Source organism: Parasteatoda tepidariorum, chromosome 4 (genome assembly GCF_043381705.1).
Source record: "Parasteatoda tepidariorum isolate YZ-2023 chromosome 4, CAS_Ptep_4.0, whole genome shotgun sequence".
Classification (NCBI taxonomy): Eukaryota; Metazoa; Arthropoda; class Arachnida; order Araneae; family Theridiidae; genus Parasteatoda; species Parasteatoda tepidariorum.
Window position 1 is genome coordinate 85,829,868 of NC_092207.1, and position 23,693 is coordinate 85,853,560.

The window sequence follows — 23,693 nt, forward strand, 5'->3', positions numbered from 1 at the left end:
CAAAATTACGATCTGTGGATGTATGAATGGGTACGTCCCTATAAATGGAATGTGTGTGGCTGAAGTCATTCTTGGCCATAGATGGAGTTGAAAAACAAGAAATGCACCCTCTACATTAAATTCGATTGGTTTCACCAAGCAGGCTTGCTAATATTGGCTAGTGGATTTATAAACAACAACCAATATCAACTTGTCAACTGATGGGATTTTTGCCCCCTGGTGTAAGCAAATGCAAATAATTGGAAAAGACAAACAAATAAATATCTTTTAAGTTAAAAGATATTATAATTAAAAAAAAAATTTTTTATTGCTATCACATTCCAAATTTAATTCTATACTTGGCCACTAAAGTCAGGACCTGTTAAAGTGGAGTTGGAGCCTTGAGCCGAGTGCTGCATTAATGCTACATATGCTTTAAACATATGGGCCATCGTATAGTAACCGTGTTGTTTAAAAAAATAATTTTTATGAAGATTACAAAAGAAAAATTACTTCAATCTAATTTTTCCTTAATTCAATTTTTTGGTTCTATTTTTTGTGTCAGACCATGTGCATTGGATTCTTGAATAAGTAATATGTAAAAACTCATTGAAATAAAAAACTGCCTCGTTTAGTTAGGGCCACCCTATGTATAAATATTTTCAAATTTTAAAGTCTAATTTTTTAAAACTAACTTTGATGTCAGTTCTATCGTAGTATTTTAATAATCCTTCAACAGGAATATTTCCAAAATTCTAGATAAACCCTTCCATTTTCTATTTTATTAGCCCTTTGACGCAGGTGGGACACTGGTGTCCCACTTAACGTGCGTAATTACAAATATACAGTACCCTTCCAAATTATTAGGGGCACTTAAAATTTCTAAGAAATTGTCATTCTTCAAAGCGTCATAACTTTTTTAAAAATGAATCAATTTTCATAAAAATTTCAGGATATCATGTTCAGGTCATCTACTTTCACCTAAAAATTACTAATTTAATTTTTCTCAATTTTTTGCAAAAAATTGCACATTTGAACAAAGCAATTTTTTTTTTACAAAAATGTCAAATATGACAAGTTGCTACTTTGTAACAAAATTTTTCGCATAAAAATTATTATTTACACATTAAAGTACAAGTCATTAGCTTTAAAACGGGCTAAAGTAAATGACTACTTTTTTTTTTGGACCGAGATATGAGATTTTGAAAATTTTTTGTCATTTATAGTGAAAACGAAATTATTGTGCGAACCTTACGTAACAAATAAATAATTAATAGCTAACAAATTTTCAACAGAAAATAGTCAATATATTGATCTCTTTAAGCTGAAGAATAAATACTAAATAACTTTCGAATTCACAATAATTTCGTTTTCACTATAAATGACAAAAATTTTTCAAAATCTCATTATCTCGGTCACAAAAAAAAAACGTAAAGTCATTTACTTTAGCGTGTTTTAAAGTTAATGACTTGTACTTTAATGCATAAATAATAATTTTTATATAAAAAATTTTGTTACAAAGTAGCAACTTGTCAAACTTGACATTTTTTTAAAAAAAAAATTGCTTTGTTCAAATGTGAAAATTTTTGCAAANTTGTACTTTAATGCATAAATAATAATTTTTATATAAAAAATTTTGTTACAAAGTAGCAACTTGTCAAACTTGACATTTTTTTTAAAAAAAAATTGCTTTGCTCAAATGTGAAAATTTTTGCAAAAAATTGAGATAAATTAAATTAGTAATTTTTAGGTGAAAGTAAAAGACCCGAACATGATATCCTGAAATTTTTATGAAAATTTTATTCATTTTTGAAAAAGTTATGATACTTTGAGAAATGAAAATTTTTTAGAAATTTTAAGTGTCCCTAATAATTTGGAAGGGTACTGTATATTTTTGTATTTAGTTATAGAAAACAATCTAAGGGTTACTGAAAAAATCTTAAATTATCAGAATTATATTTGTACTGAAATATAAAATTCACACAAAATGGTTTTTAAAAAAAATCTTTATTCATACTCAAACATTTTTAAAATGTTTATTTTTATTCAATAATTGATTTTGCAAAAATAAAGAAATTTCAATGATGAGTAACTATTTCTCTTAGATTTAAATAATTACAAATCAGTGCAAATTTGAAAAATTTTTGTTTGGAAGATTACAAAATGATAGAAAAATATGTTTAGTAAAAATTCTGTCAAAGGGTTAAATCAATGCTTTGGTTCCATTTGTTGTGTCAGACCATGTGCATTTGATTCTTGAGTAAATAATGTGTAAAAACTGAGTAAAATCATAATCTACAGAGTTGGGTTAGGGCCCCCATATACGTATACATCTTCAGAGATTAAAGCTTAATTTTTTAGATTAATTGATTATGATTTAAGTTCTTTCTGGCATTCTAATAAATCTTAAATGGTAAAATTCTGAATCAACCCCTCCCTTTTCTGTTTTTATTAAATAAGTTCTAAAAATGTACTTACTTCATTTTTAGAAAAATATGCTGCTGTACTTCTGTTCATGGCTTCTATTGTTTTGTTTAGTATGCTAACGCTTGGAGACTCTAATACTGAAACCTGATTTGAGACGTGTTCCTTCGTGTGAAGCTGGTTTTTATTTGATGTAATGGCCCTTTTTGACTTTTTGTATTGGGAAATTTCAAGGTTTCTAATTTTTAATTCCTTTTTTTCTTCCTCAAAATCACTGTATCTTTTCTGTTCCGCCACATTACTATTTCTTTGTGGAGTAGTAAAGGAATTATCTTTTTGAGGATACACCTCATGATCAGAGTTGCTGTCGAGTTCCATTAGCAATTTAGATTCAAGATCTTCCCAAGTCTTTGGTTTTGATACTTTATCTTCTTTAGCTGTAACTGATTTGTAATTTTGCTGCTTATTTTCATTTTCTTTGCTTTTGACTTTTGAAAATAAAACTTTTTGAAACACTGCAGATGTCTCCCCATTGTTTAATGTTTTTGTTGATGCATTGTGTTTAATACTTTTAGTGTTTATCCCTTTTAGATTATTTTCTGCACTGAATTTGTTTTCCAGTTTTAAACTAATTTTGTCACTTTTGATCTCGCTATTATTTTTTCCATATTGGTTGTTATTATTTTGAACTTCCATCGAATTATTCCGAATATTTCTTTGGTTCTCTGAATTTGAAAGATTTTCTTTCAACCTTTTTGAAATATTGCCTAAATTACTACTCCATTTAGTTAAAGTATTGTTTGGACATAATTCAGGACTGCATATTTCAGATGAATTGGATGATGGTATTGAGGTATTTATTTCATTTTCAATCAACTGATAATCTTCATCCGATGTGAATTCATCATTATTGCTTTGAGTAAATATCTTCGAATGTCTTTTGGTTTTAATTAAATTTTCATGCGTGTTTATGTTGGGAGTTGACTCAATAGGGTCAAAAGGATTCTTATCAGTTTTTTTAATCGAATATTGAGTTTCGTTCCAGTTTAACAGGTTGATAGATTTGTTATCATTAGATTGTTTATCATATTTCGTGTTCTCTTTCTTATTTAATTTAAACAAATTCAATTTTTCTGATTTTGTGTCGATCAATTTCGAAGCATTAGCTTTTACATAATCCTTTTCCTTAGCAAGTTTATATTTCTCACAATTTGCATCCATTTTGGGTCTTTTAAGCTTAAAATTACTATCAGTTTTCTCCAGTTTAGAGTTATCTGCGGAACTAATTGATTTAGTTTTATTACCTTGAAATATGTCTTGTTCTAACTTATCATACATCTCTCTTATCTCTTGATCAATTTTGTTGCATTTCTCATCTAGTTGATCTTGTAAACTTATAAATTGCTCATTATTGTGTAGTTCATTTTCAACTTCTCTTGTCTTCATATTTAAGTCTAACTGATCTGTTATTAGCTCTGGAGGACTTAAGGAAGAGTTTATACCTTCTGAACTACAATTTGACTCTTGTAATTTATTTATGTGGATATCCTGAGGACTGCAATCTACAGATGAAATTTCATTTGGGAATCGAAGTACAGTCATTTCTTTTGATGCTTCTTTTTTATTTACTGCCTTCGAAATCAAAGGTGCATTTTTTGTTTCAGAAGCTTCTATGGAGTTGCTTTCAATACTATTAGTGATATCAACCACATTGGCATTTTTATCAGAGAATCTCGTTTGAAAAACAAATCCATCATCACTGCACTCTGATTCCTCATCAGCATTGTTTGCTCCACTCAACAAAGATACTGGACTTACTTTATCACCAGGCTGTAGTTTTATTTGTTCATTTTTAATTAGCTTATTAGTATTTTTATTGGAGAATCTTGTTTGGAAAACAAATTCATTATCACTACACTCTGATTTCTCATCAACATTGTTTGATCCACTCAACAAAGATGTTGGACTTACTTTATCACCAGGCTGTAGTTTTATTTGTTCATTTTCAATTGGTACATTAGCACTTTTATTAGAGAATCTTGTTTGGAAATCGAATTCATCATCACTACACTCTGATTCCTCATCAGCATTATATGTTCCACTCAACAAAGATATTGGACTTACTTCATCACCAGGCTGCAGTTTTATTTGTTTATTTTCAATTGCACCTACTTCTTGTTCGAACCGAAATTTACTATGCATGTTTTCTGTTTCCAAATATGACGGATTAACTTGTTCTTTTGGTTTGGACTTTATTCTGTAGTCATCTTCGCTCGCACTTAATTCAGAATGTGAATTCCATTCGAGATAATCCACTTTTTTCTTAGTACGTGAAGGCCTAACTTTTTTTGGTTTGGTCTGGTGTGCATCCCCATTTTTCTCCTTTTTCTTAATGGCTCTTTTTCTAGGTTTTTTTATAGTTTTAGTTTTGTCAAATTCATCAAAATCATAAGTGTTTTCTGCTGCAAAGTGTTTTACTTCTGGTAAATTATCATCTAGATCAAAAAACTTTCTTTTCGTACTACCATATCCAGGTCTGTATTTTTCTGCATTAGCATCTTTGTTATCAGTAGCATCTCTGTTATCAGAAGTACTATTGCTAGAATCGTTAGTTTTATTTTGTTGTGTTACTTGAACGTTTTTAATGAGGGATTTGTTTGGTTCACCATTTGTTTCATGGTTGTTAATCACTTTCAGAGACTTATAACTCCAAGAACAATTACCATTCAAAAGCATATTGAATTTGTTTTGTAATTCCAATTTTTTGCTTTGGCTGCCATATTCAAAAGTGGAGTGACCGTATGAGCGATTATTTTCAGTGGACTTGAATCCTGTTTTTAATGTCTTTGTGGATTTACATGTTATTTTAATTTTACTATGTAATGTGCTTGTGCTGCTAGCTTCACTTGCAGTACGATAATGAACTTCTGTTTCGTTGTTGAAACTAACTCGCCGATCGTTTTCTGTCGATTCTTTTCTGTGCGTAGATCTGAAATTTTGAAATAAAAATCAAGTTTAACAATTGATTTCAAACTATAAACTGCATTCACCTCGATGGATGTCATCAAGGAAATAACAAAATTTATATAAATAAAAATGTTTTGTCAATTAATAGGCCCACTCCAAAAATAAAAATATTAACAGCTGCTTTTTTTTCTCCTTTTGTTAAAGCTTACATGTTTGTTTAAGGTATAAATCTAATGTTTGTTATAAGTAAGGTATGTTTGTCTAAGAACGAAATCACTACATTACTCCGCATTACGCATAGCAGTGATCCGCATTACTGCTGTCGCACGAGAATTAAAATTTCAAATTTAGGAAAAAAAATCCAAATGTTCTGGTTTTTTCCTGATAATTTAACTTTATTTCTTTTGCAGAATATTGGATCCATTATTTTTAGTTTTGATTGTTCTATATCAGTGGTTTCCAACTGGCGGCCCGGGGGCCNTTACCAACTGGTGGCCCGCGAAGACTTTTTTTTGTGGCCCGAAAACTAAAATATATTAGTAGCTATTTTTTGCGGACAGTTTTCTTAAAAAATCCTGATGGATTTAAAATACTTTTTTTTTGTTCACAAAAAGCCTCATTTCTTCGTTTCTGTGAAATTACCAACGGTGCAAAAAAAATTATTTCTCAGATTTTGCATCCAAGAAAATATTTATTCAAATACAAAAATAATCGTGTATGTTGCTTCTTTTTATTTCTTTTTTATTTTGTGAAGATAATTTAGCATGCGTGTATCAGAAATTTTCTCGAAAAAATTCTCCGATTTAACTTTTTGAAACCACTCATTTTGGACGAAAATATTTACACACACATTTGTAAATTTTAAATTTAAAATGTAAATAGTATATATTCTCTGGTGGTTGCAGCAGATAAACCTCAATTTTGTCATTGAACATTTTGTATGCTACTATGTAAGTTTTAATACCAACCTTTTTAAAGTCTTACATCTTGACAATTAGATATCTGTTGCACATTAATTGTTTAATACATGGGTGCACATTAAAGTTATTGTAGCTCGAATTTTTTAATATGCAATTAAATATTTTTAAAAATCTACTTCTTATTTTAATTTGTAATTCAATACTTTTGTACAACTTGGTAAAAATCTGACAGTAATATTTAATGTTGCTTCAAACATAAAAGAGTCCTACATAAATTTTGATAAAGTTGCAGCCCGCCATTTGTTTTGTGTTTTTAATTGTGGCCCCCGGCCTCATGTAAGTTGGAAACCCCTGTTCTATAAACACCTTAGACGTGGTACAAGGGTGGATCAAATATTAATGAACTTTTTTAGTAACAAAACATTAAAATACTGCTTTCAAAAATGTTATTTTTCTACGTAGTTTCCTTAACTTCTACACACTTTTTCGAACGTTTTATAATTTTTTTGAATCACGGTGGCAGCCCTAGCAACAATTTTACCGTGGCCCCAGTTGACCTCAATATTGGATCAATGTGGGTCCTATATAAATATGCACGGAGGGACCAATATTGGGATGTCTAGAGTTTTTAATATTGGTCCTATATTATATAGGGCCAAGATTAGCCTATATATGTATAATCTTTGACAATTGTCTTTTCTTGTCTGTTTTTGATTTGTGTTCAAAATTCTAGATATCCACCTCACTGAGATTTTTCGATATTTTATATCGTCATGAATCATGCTTTGTAATCTTCAATTATTGCTCATCTCTGTTATAGCATTAATTTCTCGAACTTTACTTTGTCAGTCATTATCAGTAAGGTCACGAATTTTGTCAATTTTCGCTGTCGTACGTTTTATTATTGGTCGAAGAGCATGAAACAATTTTACTAATTCTTCACTGCCATGTTTAAATAACTTGCTTAAGACCTCGACAGGGCCGAACTGTGTCTGTAATCTGTACAAAATTTTAATAATTTTAACATTTTCTCGTTTTAAAAATGTATTATTATGCAACTGCATTGAAAACGTTACTCTCACTCATGATTCAAGTTACTAAAAAAAGAACTTGAAATAAACTTATAACTTGAACTTAGAACTAAACACTGCGAAACAATTATTATAGATAATATTCTATTGTTGCCAAAACAATAAAATAAAAAATCGTCTGCTACCATTAAAAAAATCTCTTTATATTTCATCCACCTACGTACCGGTTTGAATAATTATCCATAGTTTTACCAACTTGTTTTTGTGTCTGTGATTGTGGAAACTTGTAATCGAAATAATAACCACTTTCAGACTGGCTAGAGACCTCAAATTTCAGCTGAAGCTTCGTGTCCAGTAATAATTCAAAACTCGATCGTTCTTGGGTCGTTACCAGCAGTATTTGCAATAATTTTTATTAGATACAAAACAGAATTTATCGGCAATCAAAAATTAGAATACTTATCTGAAGGCTTGTAAACCGACGATAAAATAAATTTCTATGGTTTCATGACTACTACAAGCACAATATATTGTTAGTCAGGAGTCTAAACACTTTCCAACTAACCAGAATGCTCATATTTTACTGCAATCATGTGATAGATTGCAGTACAAGTTTAATCGTTTCCTTAATGCTACTAACAGAATTCATTGCTAGAGGTCCATTCTCCATCGAATTTCGACCACTTTCCAGCATAAACAAATAAACAGATACAAAACTAGAACTAATAAAATGAAATAAAAATTCTAAATACTTCGTTTTTCAACGGGGCTAAAAATGAGAAAATAATTCCACTATTGATACACCTCCAACGAAAAAAGCATAAACAGTATTACTTTTATGGATTTGGTTCACATCGCCGACAATCAATTCTCGGACAGATCATATCGCCGACACAATAACTTCACCGACAGCTTATATCACTGACGCAATAACTTCGCCGACAGCGCATTTCGCCTACAGCTCATTTCGCTTACATGATCTCTTCGCTAGTAGCTTATTTAGCCGGACTGAGAATCTTTTTGAAATTATTTGACACTTAAAGTGATTTGATATTGCGATATGTTATTAAAAAAATTTACTTTTTCGATACTTCAGTTATTCCTGAGATTAAGTATAAGCACATTTATGATGTTCTAAGTTTGTAATAAAATATGTTTCAATTTTTGATTTTTAAAATATCCTTATCTAAAAATTATTTTAAAAAAGGATTAATTATAGTTCCTCTTGGAAAATGTTTTTATTGAAAAGAATAGTTCTGGCAATTCGGTTCAAGGGTGATACTTGTAAAAATTAAACTAATTAAGAAAATTGTAAAAAAAATAATTCGACAAAATTATATTGATTTTATTGGTGGAATGATGGTGTCGGATAAATGATGGGTCAGCGAAATGAGCTGTCGGTGAAGTGATTGTCGGCGATATGGACACGGCCCACTTTCATAATAGACCTCTAACACCACCCAATACTACCTTTCCCCTCATGCCTTATCGGTTATCGAAATTTCGACCTCTTTCGAGTTCTCACATTTCAACTTGTGCTATATCGAAATTGTATTGCAAATTATACAATTGTTCCCTAAATGAAATGTTGATAGCTCTCCTTTTTATTATCAATCAAGGTTTTCAATCACCAATTTCCTGCACAGAACTTATGAAGAAGAAATATCTAACGTTTTTCGTTAGATGTTACAAAAATATAATTAATTTATCTCTTTGGATTCGCTTGGGAAATATAGCTTTTAAATTTCGTAGATTTTATTTTATTAACTTAAGCAGTGCACTTTGCAACGCATCCAGTCTTAATGGTATTTAACGGAAACTACGAATATCGAAATGAAAATAATTTACATAGTTTTAATAAGGCTTTTCATTCATGTGTCAGGAAAAATGACAAACTGAAAATTCACATATTTATTGTAAATAAAAATAATCTATAAATGTGTATATATATATGAATTTGTAATATATATGTTTATATATATATTTGTATATAGTATATATTTTTTTAATAAAAAATGCATAAACTTGAAATAGCATTTTTCTCCTATACATCATCCAAATTTACATGGAAAAAAATTACAAATATGATCAGTCTTTAAAATACTAGATTACTGTTTTAACATTCACCAGTTCTCCGTTTTTAACTCCAATAAAGCAGCTTCACCTAATTTTTAGCGTTTAGATTTAACTACGTATTTATTTGACAATTTCGAAAAATAAAGCATTATAAAGTATTTAAAAACAATTGTTCTAGATATAATTATAATATAAAAAAATTAATCTATAGAGCAAAAACTCGAAAAGTTTAAAAATAATACAAATGAAAAACAGAAATTCTTAAAGAAATTTCTCAATTTTTAGGTTACCTTTTTGATAAAACTCATGAAACCATATTAAACACAAAAATATATTTGAACTATTATTATGAATCTGTACACACTGGAAGAAATAGAGAAAAAGAAACTTTCAATAAAAATGCGTTTTTTAAATTTTTTATATATATATAGAAATTCGGATTAAAATTTTTATAATTCGAATAATCGTTGAGTAAAGTCTGAATATCTTTAATAATTGGATTGAAGTTATTCGTGTTTGAACAGAAATTTCATACTTACGCAAAACTTTTTAACGTATGGCCATTTTGTAATTTAAAGAAAAAAATCTATTACTATATTTCTAAAATTGTTACTGAAGTCATACCCAAACATATGAATCTGTAAAGTTCTATAATAGTTTACACAGATAATGATACTACTTTCAACGAACGTTATTATCAGATTAATGTTTTTTAAAACTTACTTTTGTCCGTAGTTATTTAGATTAAACTTCTGACACAAACCCCAAATTGTCTTGTTTACGTTAACCACAAAAAATAATAAATAAACAAATAATACTAACAAGGAGAAAGAAAGAAAATTGCCTCACCACGTGGGTTTATATTTGGCGAGTAATGATCACGCAAACGCTTCGTTTTTAATGAGTTTAAAAAGGAAATCTCAAAATACTACGAGATAAAAATACAAACTTAATTTGAAATTAAAAGTGAAAAAACTTTAATTATAATATTTTATTCGAGTTTACATTTATCATCAAACTAGTAAAGAAATTCAGAAGAAGCCTTAAGTTTTTATTAACAATATATATTGTGAACAGTTTTTCTTCTAAGTGTTTTTTTTAATTTTAATATCATTAATTTAATATTTTCCAGTGCGTTTGGGTGAGATAAATCTTCAGTGCTATGTAAGGGTAAATTATAAATGTATTAAATTTATTGCTATGTAAGGGTAAATTAGAAATATATTAAAATTTATTTTCGAAAACAAAACTGAATTTTAAAGTAAAATGCGTTGAATACGTACAGTGCGAAAAACTACCTGGACTACCCTGAATAATTTATGATCGGATCTTCACGTTCTTGAACTCAATCTTAATGGTTCAAAAGGTGACATCAAATTAATTAGTGAAGACTAGCTAATTAATTTGTGATGGTACAAAATTTTAAGTTACGAAATCAGACACAAAAATACCATTTCTCTCCACATACCTTTTTTTCGACGGATCTGGATTTTTGACTTCTAAATTATAGAGAGAAGCTGCAATTTGGGAAATATGGTCAAAATAGTATGGTCAGGAGAGCGATCGAAAGTTTGGGACCCCTTAATGCAAATTTAACTTTTTACGTATATCTCAAGAACTTTTAAAGCGAAGTGAAAAATCTTTACACACAATTATAAAATTATGCAAAGATTTCCACGTAAAAAATATTTTACAGTAAGCATTTTTTTTATTATTTTATTTAAAAAAATCTTAAAATAAAATTTTTGAATTGTAGAAATGATTTTTTTTTAAAAATCATTTTAAAGAATGTAATTTTACATGGTAAAATATATAAAATTTAAGCCAAATTTGTCAAATAGTTCTTGAGAAATCGAATTTTAAAATTACGGCTTGTTTAAATTTTGATTTCTCAAGCGAATCGATCGATTTCTCTCAAATTTTGTATTTTGCTATGTAAAATTATATGTATATTTGAAATGACGTAATGACGGATATATTTATCGTAAAAAATGACGAAAAAAATGAAAAATGAAATTATCGTAAAAAATTAAAAATGAAATGACGTAAAAAATTGTATACCTTACAATTCAAAAATGTTTTTGACAATTATAAAAGTAAAATAGTCATAAATATTTGCTAAAAACTATTTTTTGCGTGGAACTATCTTTGGCTAAATGAATTTTATAAGTGTGGGGAAATTTTTTTCAATTCGCTCATCATCTTTCATTCGCTCATCATTCATCAAAGGATTCAAACTTTGAACCACTTTCCTGATCAAATTATTGGAATCATATTTCTCAGATTATGGCTCCCCTCTATATTTCGGGGGTAAGAAATCCGAATCCCTCGAGAAAAAAAAGGTATGTTTATTCAGAGAAATTACGTTTTTGTATCTGAACTAATTAGCATATTTATATTTGAGGTAACTCCCACGAACCAGTAAGATTGAGTCGTAAAAAGTGACGATCCGATCTTTAGATCAAAAGTTATTCAGGGTGGTCCGTTTTTTTTAAATTTTATTTTGCGCACTGAACAAGTGCGTTCTTTTAGTAGGTTGCACAATCGACGCTCACTTCTTATAGTATACCGACACTCATTATTTGACTTTTCTCTTACTGCAATGTATATTATTTTAGTCAAATTCTTCGTGGTCAATGTTAATTTTCCATCTACTAACGACTTGAAATATTCGNTTAAAGAAATTTCCCAATTTTTGGGTTACTTTTGGACAAAACTCATGAAACCATATTAAACACAAAAATATATTTGTACTATTATTATGAATCTATACACGCTGGAAGAAATAGAGAAACTTTCAATGAAAATGCTTTTTTTTTTTAAATATAGAAATTCGGATTAAAATTTTTATAATTCGAATAACCGTTGAGTAAAGTCTGAATATCTTTAATATTTGGATTGAAGTTATTCGTGTTTGAACAGAAATTTCATACTTACACAAAACTTTTTAACACATGGCCATTTTGTAATTTAAAGAAAAAATCTATTACTATATTTCTAAAATTGTTACTGAAGTCATACCCAAACATGTGAATCAGTAAAGTTCTATAATAGTTTACACAGATAATGATACTACTTTCAACGAACGTTATTATCAGATTAATGTTTTTTAAAACTTACTTTTGTCCGTAGTTATTTAGATTAAACTTCTGACACAAACCCCAAATTGTCTTGTTTACGTTAACCACAAAAATAATAAATAAACAAATAACACTAACAAAAAGAAAGAAAGAAAATTGCCTAACCACGTGGGTTTATATTTGGCGAGTAATCGATCTCGCAAACGCTTCACTTTTAACGAGTTGAAAAAATAAATCTCAAAATACAACGAGATAAAAATACAAACTTAATTTGAAATTAAAAGTGAAAAAACTTTAATTATAATACTTTATTCGAGTTTACATTTACCATCGAACTAGTGAAGAAATTCGGAAGAAGACTTAAGTTTTTATTAACAATATATATAGTGAACAGTTTTTCTTCTAAGTGTTTTTTATTTTATTTTAATATCATTAATTTAATATTTTCCAGTGCGTTTGGGTAAGTTAAATATCCATTACTATGTAAGGGTAAATTATAAATGCTATAATTTATTTTTGAACACAAAACTGAATTTTAAAGTAAAATGCGTTGAATATGTACAGTGCGAAAAACTACCTGGACTATCCTGAAAACTTATGATCGGATCTTCACGTTCTTGAACTCAATCTTAATGATTCAAGAAGGTGACATCAAGTTAATTAGTGAAGAGTAGTTAATTAATTAGTGATGCTACAAAATTTTAAGTTACGAAATCAGACACAAAAATGCAATTTCTCTGAATAAACATACCTTTTTTTCGACGGATATGGATTTTTGACTTCTAAAATATAGAGAGAAGCTGCAATTTGGGAAATATGGTCCCAATAGTATGGTCAGTAGAGCGATCGAAAGTTTGGGACCCTTTAATGTTAATGTAACTTTTTGCGTATATGTCAAGATTTTTTTAAGCGAAGTGAAAAATCTTTACACACAATAATAAATTTCGTTTGTCCAAAGATTTCCACGTAAAAAATATTTTACAGTAAGCATTTATTATTTTATTTAAAGAAATCTTAAAATAAAATTTTTGAATTGTAGAAATACAATTTTTTTAAAAATCATTTTGAAGAATGTAATTTTATATGGTAAAATATATAAAATTTAAGCCAAATTTGTCAAATAGTTTTTGAGAAATCGAATTTTAAAATTACGACTTGTTTAAATTTTGATTTCTCAAGAACTAATCGATCGATTTCTCTCAAATTTTGTATTTCAACAACAACAACAACAATATTAACAACAACAACAATACATTTTTTTCTTTTCTCTTTTTTTTTTGCTAACATATAAGCAATTTATACAATACAAAAGATGAAAATGTAGTTGTAGTTTACGTCGCACTAGAGCTGCACAATGGACTATTAGCGACTGCCTGGGAAACAGCCTGATGATGATCTGAAGACATGCTATCACAATTTTAAACCTCTGCATAGGGGATGACACCGCAATTCTTTCTCATCCAGGGAGCTCCCGCTTTTTTCCTGCTTTGATTTGTGTTATCTCTTCTTTTATTCCTTAAAGGTTTAAAAGCCGTTTTCTATAAAGCACACAATGCTGCATTGGTATGTGTAAATTAATGTTTTATCGGTTGCATACTATTTCGGTCCCGCAGTGGACTGATCGTTAAGACACGGTTCCCAGTAGATCACCGAAGTCAAGCATCACTGGCTACGTTCAGTGTGCGGGTGGGTGATCACTTGGATCAGTCTGCGTAGGGACCGAGGGTGTGCGGTATTGGTCCTCGTTAAACTGTGCTACCGTAAAGTGCTCGACTTCGCGCGCAGGTCGTCGGGCTACCGAAGCGGGGGTGCCATCCCCTCCACAGAGGATCAAAATTGTGATGGCATGTCTTCGGATCATCCTCAGGGATGTTTCCCAAACCGTCGCCAATAGCCCATTGTGCAGCTCTAGTGCGACGTAAATTAACAACAACAACAACAACAACAGCATACTATTTCGGTCGGGGTAGCCGAGAGTTTAAGAGGTCTGGCTGCCGCAGTCCAGCCCTGGCCGCAGTCACTGAAACATCTCAGTCCTTAAAATCGAATAGCATGTATGAATTAAATTTTAAGGTGAACTAATATCATATAAACATAAAACCAATTTGCCTCAATTCAGTTTGAACAACAAAGGAGTTCAATCATATTTTCAGGTACGAGATTTCGATACTTTTTGAAGTAAAAAAGAATAATTTCTTTGAGTTGTATAATTGGTATAAAAAATAATTTAAAGAATATTTTTCACTACGTACGACAAACATTTTCTCAAAGAACCTTGTTAGTAACTAAACTATTGAATTTTAAAATTAGGAATTATGTTAGTAATTTTATACCGACTTAAGACAGTTTGAAAACTGTGAGAACTTTTTTTAATTTGGCCAAATTCGAACTCTTCCCCTTCCACTCTCAGTAAGAGTAATCCTTGTTTCTAGCTAACCCACACCATCAAGCCTTATTCTGGAAAAACTTTTATTTTTTATTATACAAAATTTTTATTACTTTTATTATACAAAATTATTCAAATATTATAAACTTGATAATTTTAGACTTCCTTGCCTGCTGGTCAGCAAAAATAAGATAAGACGATATCGAATTTCGTTGAATCATTTATGATGATGGTAAAATTAAAAAATATCTAAACCATTCTTACCGCCTTGTGTTTCTAGTAATCGTTTTACAATTTTTCTGTGTCTCGCGTAGCAATCAAATAGGCTTAGATGTTTTCAGTGATTCGTTACCTACTTCAGTAGTGACTCGTTAAATTTCAACAGGATTCTTGCTTTTTCCTCGCTTACATATTTATTAATTTGCGAATACCAAGAGGTGTACATATTTTTTCCTTCAAGTATGTATTAAAGATGGTCATTACGGTACAGTACTCCCTATAAAACTTTATGGTAAAAATACATTGGATACTTATCTCTAATGTCATATTTCTCGTGCAGCTAGTTCTATTAATTACTTGATTAAAAGCTTCATTCGCTTCAAACTATACAAATTGGAAATTACAGTTGACATGTTTCAAGCGCTCAAAAACAGACGCCCATTTTCAAGACTTGCAATGAGAAGAAACAGAAGTGATCTGACATATAAAACTTAAAGCTGCCAAGGAAAAATAAAGGTGAAAACCAAAACTAGAAAAGAAACAGTAGCCGAGAGTGAAAAGATAAAACGGTAGGTAAGCAGGTATCTTATTTACGTCTCACTAGAGCTGTACAATGGGCTATTGGCGACGGTCTGGGAAACATCCCCGAGGATGATCCGAAGACATGTCATCAAAATTTTGATCCTCTGCAGAGGGGATGGCTCCTCCACATTGGTAGCCTGACTACTTGCGCGAAGTCGAGCACTTTAGTGTAGAACAGTTTAACGCGGACCGATACCTCGCATCCTCGGTCCCTACGTAGGCTAATGATCAAAGTGGTCACCTACCAGCTTACTCACCGCAGCAAATATGTTTGACTCCGGTGTTCTACTGAGAACCATGTCTTTACGATTAGTCCACTGCGGGACGAAGATAAAAAACAGAACTAAAAAAACTAAAGTGGCCGAGAGGCCCAAATCAGGGTGAAACGCATTTCCACGCGCTATAGAGGCCTGGTGAGGAGCTAATGTCGTTAAGAAAGGAATCAGCATTTATATGAATAAAATAAGATTCCATGGTATCAAGATGAGCTGATGTGATGGCTGTGGAAATAATTTTGGCAGTGTCGAAATTGAATTTATGCCAAGATTCCAAGAATGTTCAGCAATTGATGATTTTTTGAATTTCTTGATAACGGACTCATCTATCGTACTCCTTGAGTCTAAAATTTAAATTTTGAGCTTCTGAAACATATCGGCTGTCATTTCCAATTGTTATATTTCTGAAGCGAATGAAGTTTTCAATCAAGTAATATCTTACCACTTCAGTTTCTTCGGATTATTTATTTAATGGTTCGATTATTATTAATTATTATTATTTTTAATTATTATTCTTATTTTTTAAAATAGAAAACAATATTTCTAAGAATAACATCTTACATGAATATTTTAATTTTACAAGCTAAGTAGTACAATAAATGAAAATAAATACCTCTTTAAAACTCCTTTTTTTGGTGATCGAAAAAAATCTATTTTCAAAGGAACCAGAACTCTACCTTTTCCAGATTGAGTCTTAGTTGTATCCTTTACACTTTTCACCTCTTTTTCTCCGTAAAATTTTCGATTTGCTTTAGATTTTGCACACCTGATAGTTGAAATGTATTAAGTAATGTTTGTTCGTTATATGTATAAAATTCAATAGAATAATATAAACAAGCAATTCTCAAAAGCAAGTTTTCATATGGATAATTTCGTTTAAAGGGGAACTTATATTTAACTATATCCTCATTTTTTTATTACTTTGAATTTTAATCAAATTTGGTAAACAGGTGCCTAGACCTGTTAAATAAGCTCAGTAAAGTTTAACGCCTTTTAAAAGTTGCTTAAGGTAAAGGTTGGAAGCGCGACTTAGAATGTGATAACTTAGGCATGACATCTGACATCTAAAAGTAGTGGTCTACACTTATTTATAGAAACTATTCATGTTGGATGAAAATCATAGAATTAGAAAATAAGATATGTTTAAATATTATTCGATAATTTCTTCAATAATTTCCGTCAACACAAAATTCCTCATTTCTAAAAGTCCTGCGCCTGATATATTAATGATAAAATAAATAAATAAATAATAAAAAAATTCTTTAAAAAATTTTCATTTTAAAAAATAAATTTAAAAAAAAATCAAATAAATTTATTTTTATTGTGTTCAAAATCAACAGTTTCCAAATTTTTTCGGTCATGGAACCCTAAATAATCACCATTCCTCCCGCAAAACCCGACTTTATAAATAAGAACAATTATATACGTAATAAAAATTAAAAGACTACTTCCTTTTGATTTTTGACTGTTTTTGTATTTCAAAAGAATAAGAAATTTTCATCGTTTTATCATTAATAATCTTGTATTAAACAATATGTTTGACAATTGAAGTCGCAGAATCCTTGTTCTTTAATTAAGTTAAAAATTTGTTTTTATATTGTTATAGAATGAAAAAAATAACTGATATAAAGTTGAAAATGGTAATTCGGGAAACATATTTTTATTAGAGAATTCAGATATTTTATTTTGATTTAAAAAGTGCATGTCCTTTCCATAATTGTTGTTAGAGAAATTATAGATAGTATTTTTAAATAAAACTCATTTCTCTCATTTTGGCATTTTATTTTATATAATTTCATAAAGGCAAACAAAGTAATAAATAATGGATTATTGATCGGATCTGGATCTAAATGTAATAACAGAATAAAAAATGTTAAGAAACTGTTTAAAAAAAATCCTAACACTCGGAACCCCTTTTACTCTTTCATGGAACCCCAGAGCTTCGCGGAACATCATTTGCAACCGCTGTTCTGACTGATTCGTTTTCCTACCTCCTCTTCCTTCGAGACAGAGAATATAGTAGTTACTATAAGACCCCTCAAAGCCTAGTGACGGCTCTGACAATAAAACAAAACGTATTTATATCTTATAGCAAACTAATTGTAGAGTGGCATACTTCTCACAATTATTGTTTTTAAAAAGTATTCAAACTCACTTTTTAGAGTCTTGTGAATCTTGAGACATCTTTTTCCACATATCTGCAATTCTTTTCCGAATTTGTTGAGAAGTAAGAAAAGTATATTTAGCTGCGACTGAGCTCCATTGTTTCCGACAAAAAACTTCAAAATTTTCTTTTGAACCATGATTTGTATTGTTCCCTTCCAAAAGCTGGCGATGAGTAATGGAATTATTCTTTTGATCAAACGCGATAGTTTTCTGAAATAAATATTTTATAATAAAATTTTTTAATAGCATAATGAGAAATATGCACTTGTTCTAAATACATCCTAAAAATAGCATGCGTCATTTTATATTTAATGGGGATAAATTTGACTTTTACTCAGTTTAAAATTTTTTAAAAAAATGGTATATTTTATTGAAAAACGAATTTACTTTGCAGATTAAAATCAATATATAAAAATGTTTTGAATAATTAAAATGCGAAAAATGTTAAAAAGAATCAAATTTTTCTTTTTATAATGATTGTGTAATAAGAACTACGTATCATAAAGAAAAAATTAAATATTCAGTGATGAAAAAGGAAATGATTTAAAACATTACACGAGAACTAGAAAAGAATTAAAGTGTCAAATATTCGACGAGCAGAGACTTTATCATGGGAATCATTTTGTAAATAACAGCCTCATGGGACCAATCACTTTATTGACTAAAAGCATTTAAATGCAAAGAAAAAAAAGGGTATTAAGTAAAAATACATAACAATTCAATTTCCAACGACAATTTTAAAACGTGCGTTGATTTTAGTAATGCGTTATTGTTTTAAGAACATTAGAATAACAAATATACAAAAACAGAATATGAGCTTAGATCTTAAATTAATATAGTAGGGAAATTATTTATTGCTATTGATTGATTTGAGAAGTTGATTTAATAATATATACTGACTTCTAACTTCATTTTAAATTCGTAAAAATGTCATTTAAATTAATATTTTTATAAATAATGATAACAACTAAATCGGTTGCCACTCGAAAAATAAAAAAGAGAATTTTTATATAATCGTTTGCAAACTGTTCTTTTTTCTTTTTTTTCCAAACAAAATGAATAAATAAAATAAATAAGTGCATAAGTATCTTTGATTGTCGAACCATCAACTTTCTATAATACATAATAAATACATACTAAATTTTAATATCTTCTAAATGTACAAGGAAAAAAAATCGATCCGATATCTTTATAACATATTTCAAAAATAATTATAACATATTTTGAAAATAACTTGTAATTTAACTTTTCATGGATGAAATGAAATTATCGTCTGCCTTTTTTACATGAATAAAAAATAAATAATCCAGTGGCATTTGTTTTCTTTTATCATCTATCTGTTTCACTGACTTGTATATGTCTAAATTAATTTGTTTGTGAGCAACAGGCATGCGTCACAACGAAATTAAATATATTATACACTGGAAGAACGGTTTTATATTCGAATTAATTTTTTAAAAATCTATGTTTTTTATTCTGTATCTTACACGCTATTTCTTAACTCGCTTGAGAGCAGAGTTCCCTGTTCGCCCTCGCTCACCAACCCTGATAATCGCTATCTAATTATTTTTTGGTTTTCCCAGAAACAAAACTCATTCACCTCTATTATAAAATTTAGTTAAACAAAATTCATCACCATCTTTTTTTTTAATCGTTATAGTAGTTTATTTTTATCCTTAGTCTGTGTAGCAGCATCTGAAGAACATTTAAGCATAAGTGTGTAATAGCATCTAAGCTTGTGCAGCAGCATCAATGCGCTACTTTTACGGCAGCATCAATGCGCCACCTTTACGGCACTGATGCTAATCACAAATTCTGTCAAGTGCAACAACAAAAATTTGGAATTTAATTTGGCAAACAATCAAGCACGCATTATTAAATATTGTTTATTTATTGTAGGGTATTAATCAGAAATGAATATTAATTCAGATTCTGATTCATGTTTTATTTATCAGGATAACAGCGGTATCTTTATGGAATTTTATATACGCTTATTCCTATTATTTTATACCAAAATTGTACAGTAAGCGGAAGAAAAAAATTGATCTAATGATCGGATTTTCACGTTCTAAGACTTCATGCTTGGGGGGATGACCTCAAATATGCTAACTAATAAGTGTAGACGATATTTTAAGTTATGAAATCAGACACAAAAACGTACTTTCTCGTATTTGAGGTCATTCCCTCTAGTTTTAAAGATACCTTAAAGAATCGTGGAACGTGAAAATCCAATCCTTAGATCTTAAGTTTTTCAGTGTTGTCCGGCTTTCTTTCTTTCTTTTTTTTTTTTTGGCTCACTGTATAAACAATACAGGAAATAAAAATAAATTTTGTTTCAATTTAACAGAAAGTAAACAGTTTGTATTGTAAACAATTAAAACTGTAATGAAAAGTAATTTAGGTAATAAAAAGAAAAATGTAGGTAAAAAGAGCTATAAAATCGAATCACCTCTACAAATTCAATTTGACAAAGTTTATTCAAATTTGACAAACAGTAAAACTTCGCAAATATGAATTAATTGGATAACGAAGTATCTAAATTTCAGATATAAAACTGTTTAAAAAATATGATAAGTCGATAAATTACATTTAATCTACGTGTTTGACAATTTTGAGGCAAACAATTCAACATAAATGATTATTAATGATTGACCATAAATGATTATTGACCATAAATGACCTTATATGATTGACCTCTATATAATAGGGATAAACCAAGGTGGATTAATCTTAATGAAAATATCCTATTTTCCAAATTATTACGTTAAATCAAAATATTATGCCATAAATTCCCAAATTTTTTTTAGAAGATGTTTTATGTCCAACAACGAAGATATTTACGAATGTTTTATGAGGTAAGGACATTTAAAAGAAAAAATTGTACTTTCTGCTCCTGGTTGCACTTAAATTTCCTTTCTTGCTTTTCGTGGGGAAAAAAATTGTACTTTTTCAACGTTTTGTTGTTGAAGGCGCATTTCCAAGGCGCCTTCACTAACATAACAAACCATAGTTTGTTCATGGCAGTGCACACATAATATAGGAAAAGTAATTAAAAGTGTAATAGTCTAAATTTTTAGACACTCAATAATTTTTTAGAGTTTAATTGTGTGGTGATGTTATTAACTTTGTGTGTGTGAATTAACTTTCCTAAAAATCAATTGAACACAAGAGATAGAAGATCATAGGATTCCTCAAGTGGTGGGGGAGGAGGGAGGATGTCAGAATTAACATTTGCATTCCCTGTAAATCCATAAAAATAATATTTTGCTTCTAAATGTTATTAATTTTTTAGGTTAAGTAATTTTAAAATATTGCTTGTTCCACACCATATTAAATCTGCTTCAGTTCTTAAACTGTGAGAGTACAATTTGTTTTTAAATGTAAACAAACTTTTTTTTTCTATTCTGGAAGATATAGTCAAGAAAAAAAAATTATTAGATTGTTAAAAATTATTAAAAAAACTAAATCTTATAGTTTTTTTTTGTACCCAGACCTATTTAATTTGCAGAGTTTATATAAATCTTGATTCTTATTAGGTTTCTGTTATGTTTTAAAATTTAATATGTAAAAATGCAATTTTTTTGTCAAGCGTCATTGGTTTACAAGCTTCAGTGAAATTATTAACGATGTTCTGGGGAAATTTCCATGGTGAATTTTCCTATCCCTTTCTTTTTGAATTTCTAAAAAACGTTTTCCAGAAATCCAAAAGGGAAAAAAATATATAGTTATGCATGATTTTTGAAATATTCCAATGAATATTTTTTCTGAATTGCTCCCCTCCCTTTGAGATAATTACATTTGGCGCCTTCGGAGGAGATAAAAATAAGGTACGCTTTTTAGAATTCCCCCACCGAAAAAAAAAAAAATTAATTACATTATATTACATTTCTGGTAGCATTTGTTTTTATAAACAACTACTAACTACTAACACAGCTGGAGAGAAAAGAAAAAAAAAACCTGTTCCGTTCCTGTTTCTTTTTTCTTCTTCTTTCTAGCATGCTGATAAATAAGTGACCGTGAACTCTCCTCACATCATCCTAGTTTTCATACCTAAAGCTACATAATATGTTCACGGAAGTAAATCATTTCCTAAAACAAATCTGGTGGGCCTTGTCGTCCTATGTCATCGCTACAAAATATGTTATTTGGGAATTTTATCTCAGAAAATGCGGCAGAATTAAGAGGCTTAAATTGGACGGTAAGTCTCGTTCGCTTATTTTTTTAAAATTCTTTCAAATTCGATTTGTTTTAATTCATTTATTGTAAGGAGAAAAAAAAATCCATAAAAATTACAAACGCATTTTTTTAAAACTTTTTTAGAAGTTTTAACTTAATAAAATATTTTAAACTGTAAGCGAAACAATGGTTGATTAAATTTAAATGCAATGTTTCAAAATACAGTTGAATTTTAGAATATTGAATTTTGAGATACGTTGAAATCTATGTTATTTTTCATGTGTGTTATTTTTCATGTTCATTATTTTCCATGCGCATATTTTTCATGTGTCTGGACGATATATTGTATAATGTATCGTCATATTATAAATTTTGCAATGTATAAATCTATGACTGCCGGAAGAAAATTGATTAACTTTTGAAAAACCCATTTTTTAATACGATTATATAAAATAAGTCAAGTTAATATAATGAGATAATGTTTTTAATGAAAATTAAACAAAATAAATAATTAAACAGTGCTATTTTCCAAAAATCTCAGCACAGTTTTTTTATGTCACATTATTTTTTTAAGTTGAATATATTTGACACAGAAATAAACCAAGAGAAGTATTATGTGTAGAATAGAATTATTCACGAAATTTTGTTTTTGGTAAAAGAAGTATCTTAGTTTATGCATTCCTAATACCACAAAATACAAAAACTAAAACTTTTTTTCTTTCCCATATTCAAAAAAAGATAATTATTCAATCTTAAAATCGCTAAGTTTGTTGTTTTTGCATACAAATTTTTTTTGGAACATATAGTTCTGGCATAAAAACTAATAATTTGCACTTATAATGAAACATCTATTATCAAATAAGACAGTGAACTTCACTTTATTTTTTGATTGTAAATCTGGACCGTTACATTTAATGCTTCGAAAAAAGATGATTATCAGGCTTCGGTCGCTATCAGAGAAGAATCATGTTTAGTTGGAATGTCATTGACCTTGCCAGGTTCCTTCGCGCCAAGCTTAGAGGGAATTTTCATTCTAGTAAACATTATTAAAATAACAAAGAGAAAAATTACAGAGATTTTTTCCCTTTCTTTTTTTTAAATCTCCGGCAGGTTATAAAAGTATTTTCAGATATGCTTAGTTAGTTTATCTGTGAATATATCTGTGCTTTTTTAGATTGACTAAGTTACGGTAAGAAAAAAAAAAAAGTTATAAGAAAGTAAATTACAAAAAGGAAAGAAAAAATTTGGAAAAAAGCTGCGGAGTGTGTTTAGATGTATACTTATTGAAGGCAGAAAAAATATCACTCATAGAGAATCTAAATTTATTTAAATAACCATCAATATTGGTTTTACGCTTACCAATTTGTTTACTCTTTTGTTTTGTGATTTTGAATTCAACCCAGAAGACAAGA

General features: G+C 29.2%; 2 protein-coding genes across 8 annotated transcripts in view; one reads left to right on the forward strand and one right to left on the reverse strand.

Annotated features, from left to right (window-relative positions):
- Positions 1-18,294, reverse strand: part of LOC107439483 (putative uncharacterized protein DDB_G0282129) — a 23,684-nt gene extending 5,390 nt beyond the window's left edge. The window contains exons 1-3 of one of the 7 annotated variants that reach the window (XM_071180140.1): positions 18,095-18,294; positions 16,553-16,705; positions 2,458-5,392 (exon numbers count right to left, since the gene is read on the reverse strand). In XM_071180140.1, coding sequence (XP_071036241.1) covers positions 2,458-5,392; positions 16,553-16,705; positions 18,095-18,135 — 3,129 coding nt within the window. In that variant the 5' untranslated portion in view covers positions 18,136-18,294. Of the gene's footprint in view, positions 1-2,457; positions 5,393-8,073; positions 8,259-9,936; positions 10,097-10,120; positions 10,266-10,865; positions 10,961-12,334; positions 12,507-16,552; positions 16,706-18,094 lie in introns of those variants that run through there. The other 6 variants (XM_043042392.2, XM_071180142.1, XM_043042393.2 and 3 more) reach the window with 6 other exon arrangements.
- Positions 14,482-23,693, forward strand: part of LOC107439482 (polyprenol dehydrogenase) — a 17,630-nt gene continuing 8,418 nt past the window's right edge. Inside the window, exons 1-2 of the mRNA XM_043042389.2 lie at positions 14,482-14,630; positions 22,101-22,303. Coding sequence (XP_042898323.1) covers positions 22,171-22,303 — 133 coding nt within the window. The 5' untranslated portion in view covers positions 14,482-14,630; positions 22,101-22,170. The remainder of the gene's footprint in view (positions 14,631-22,100; positions 22,304-23,693) is intronic.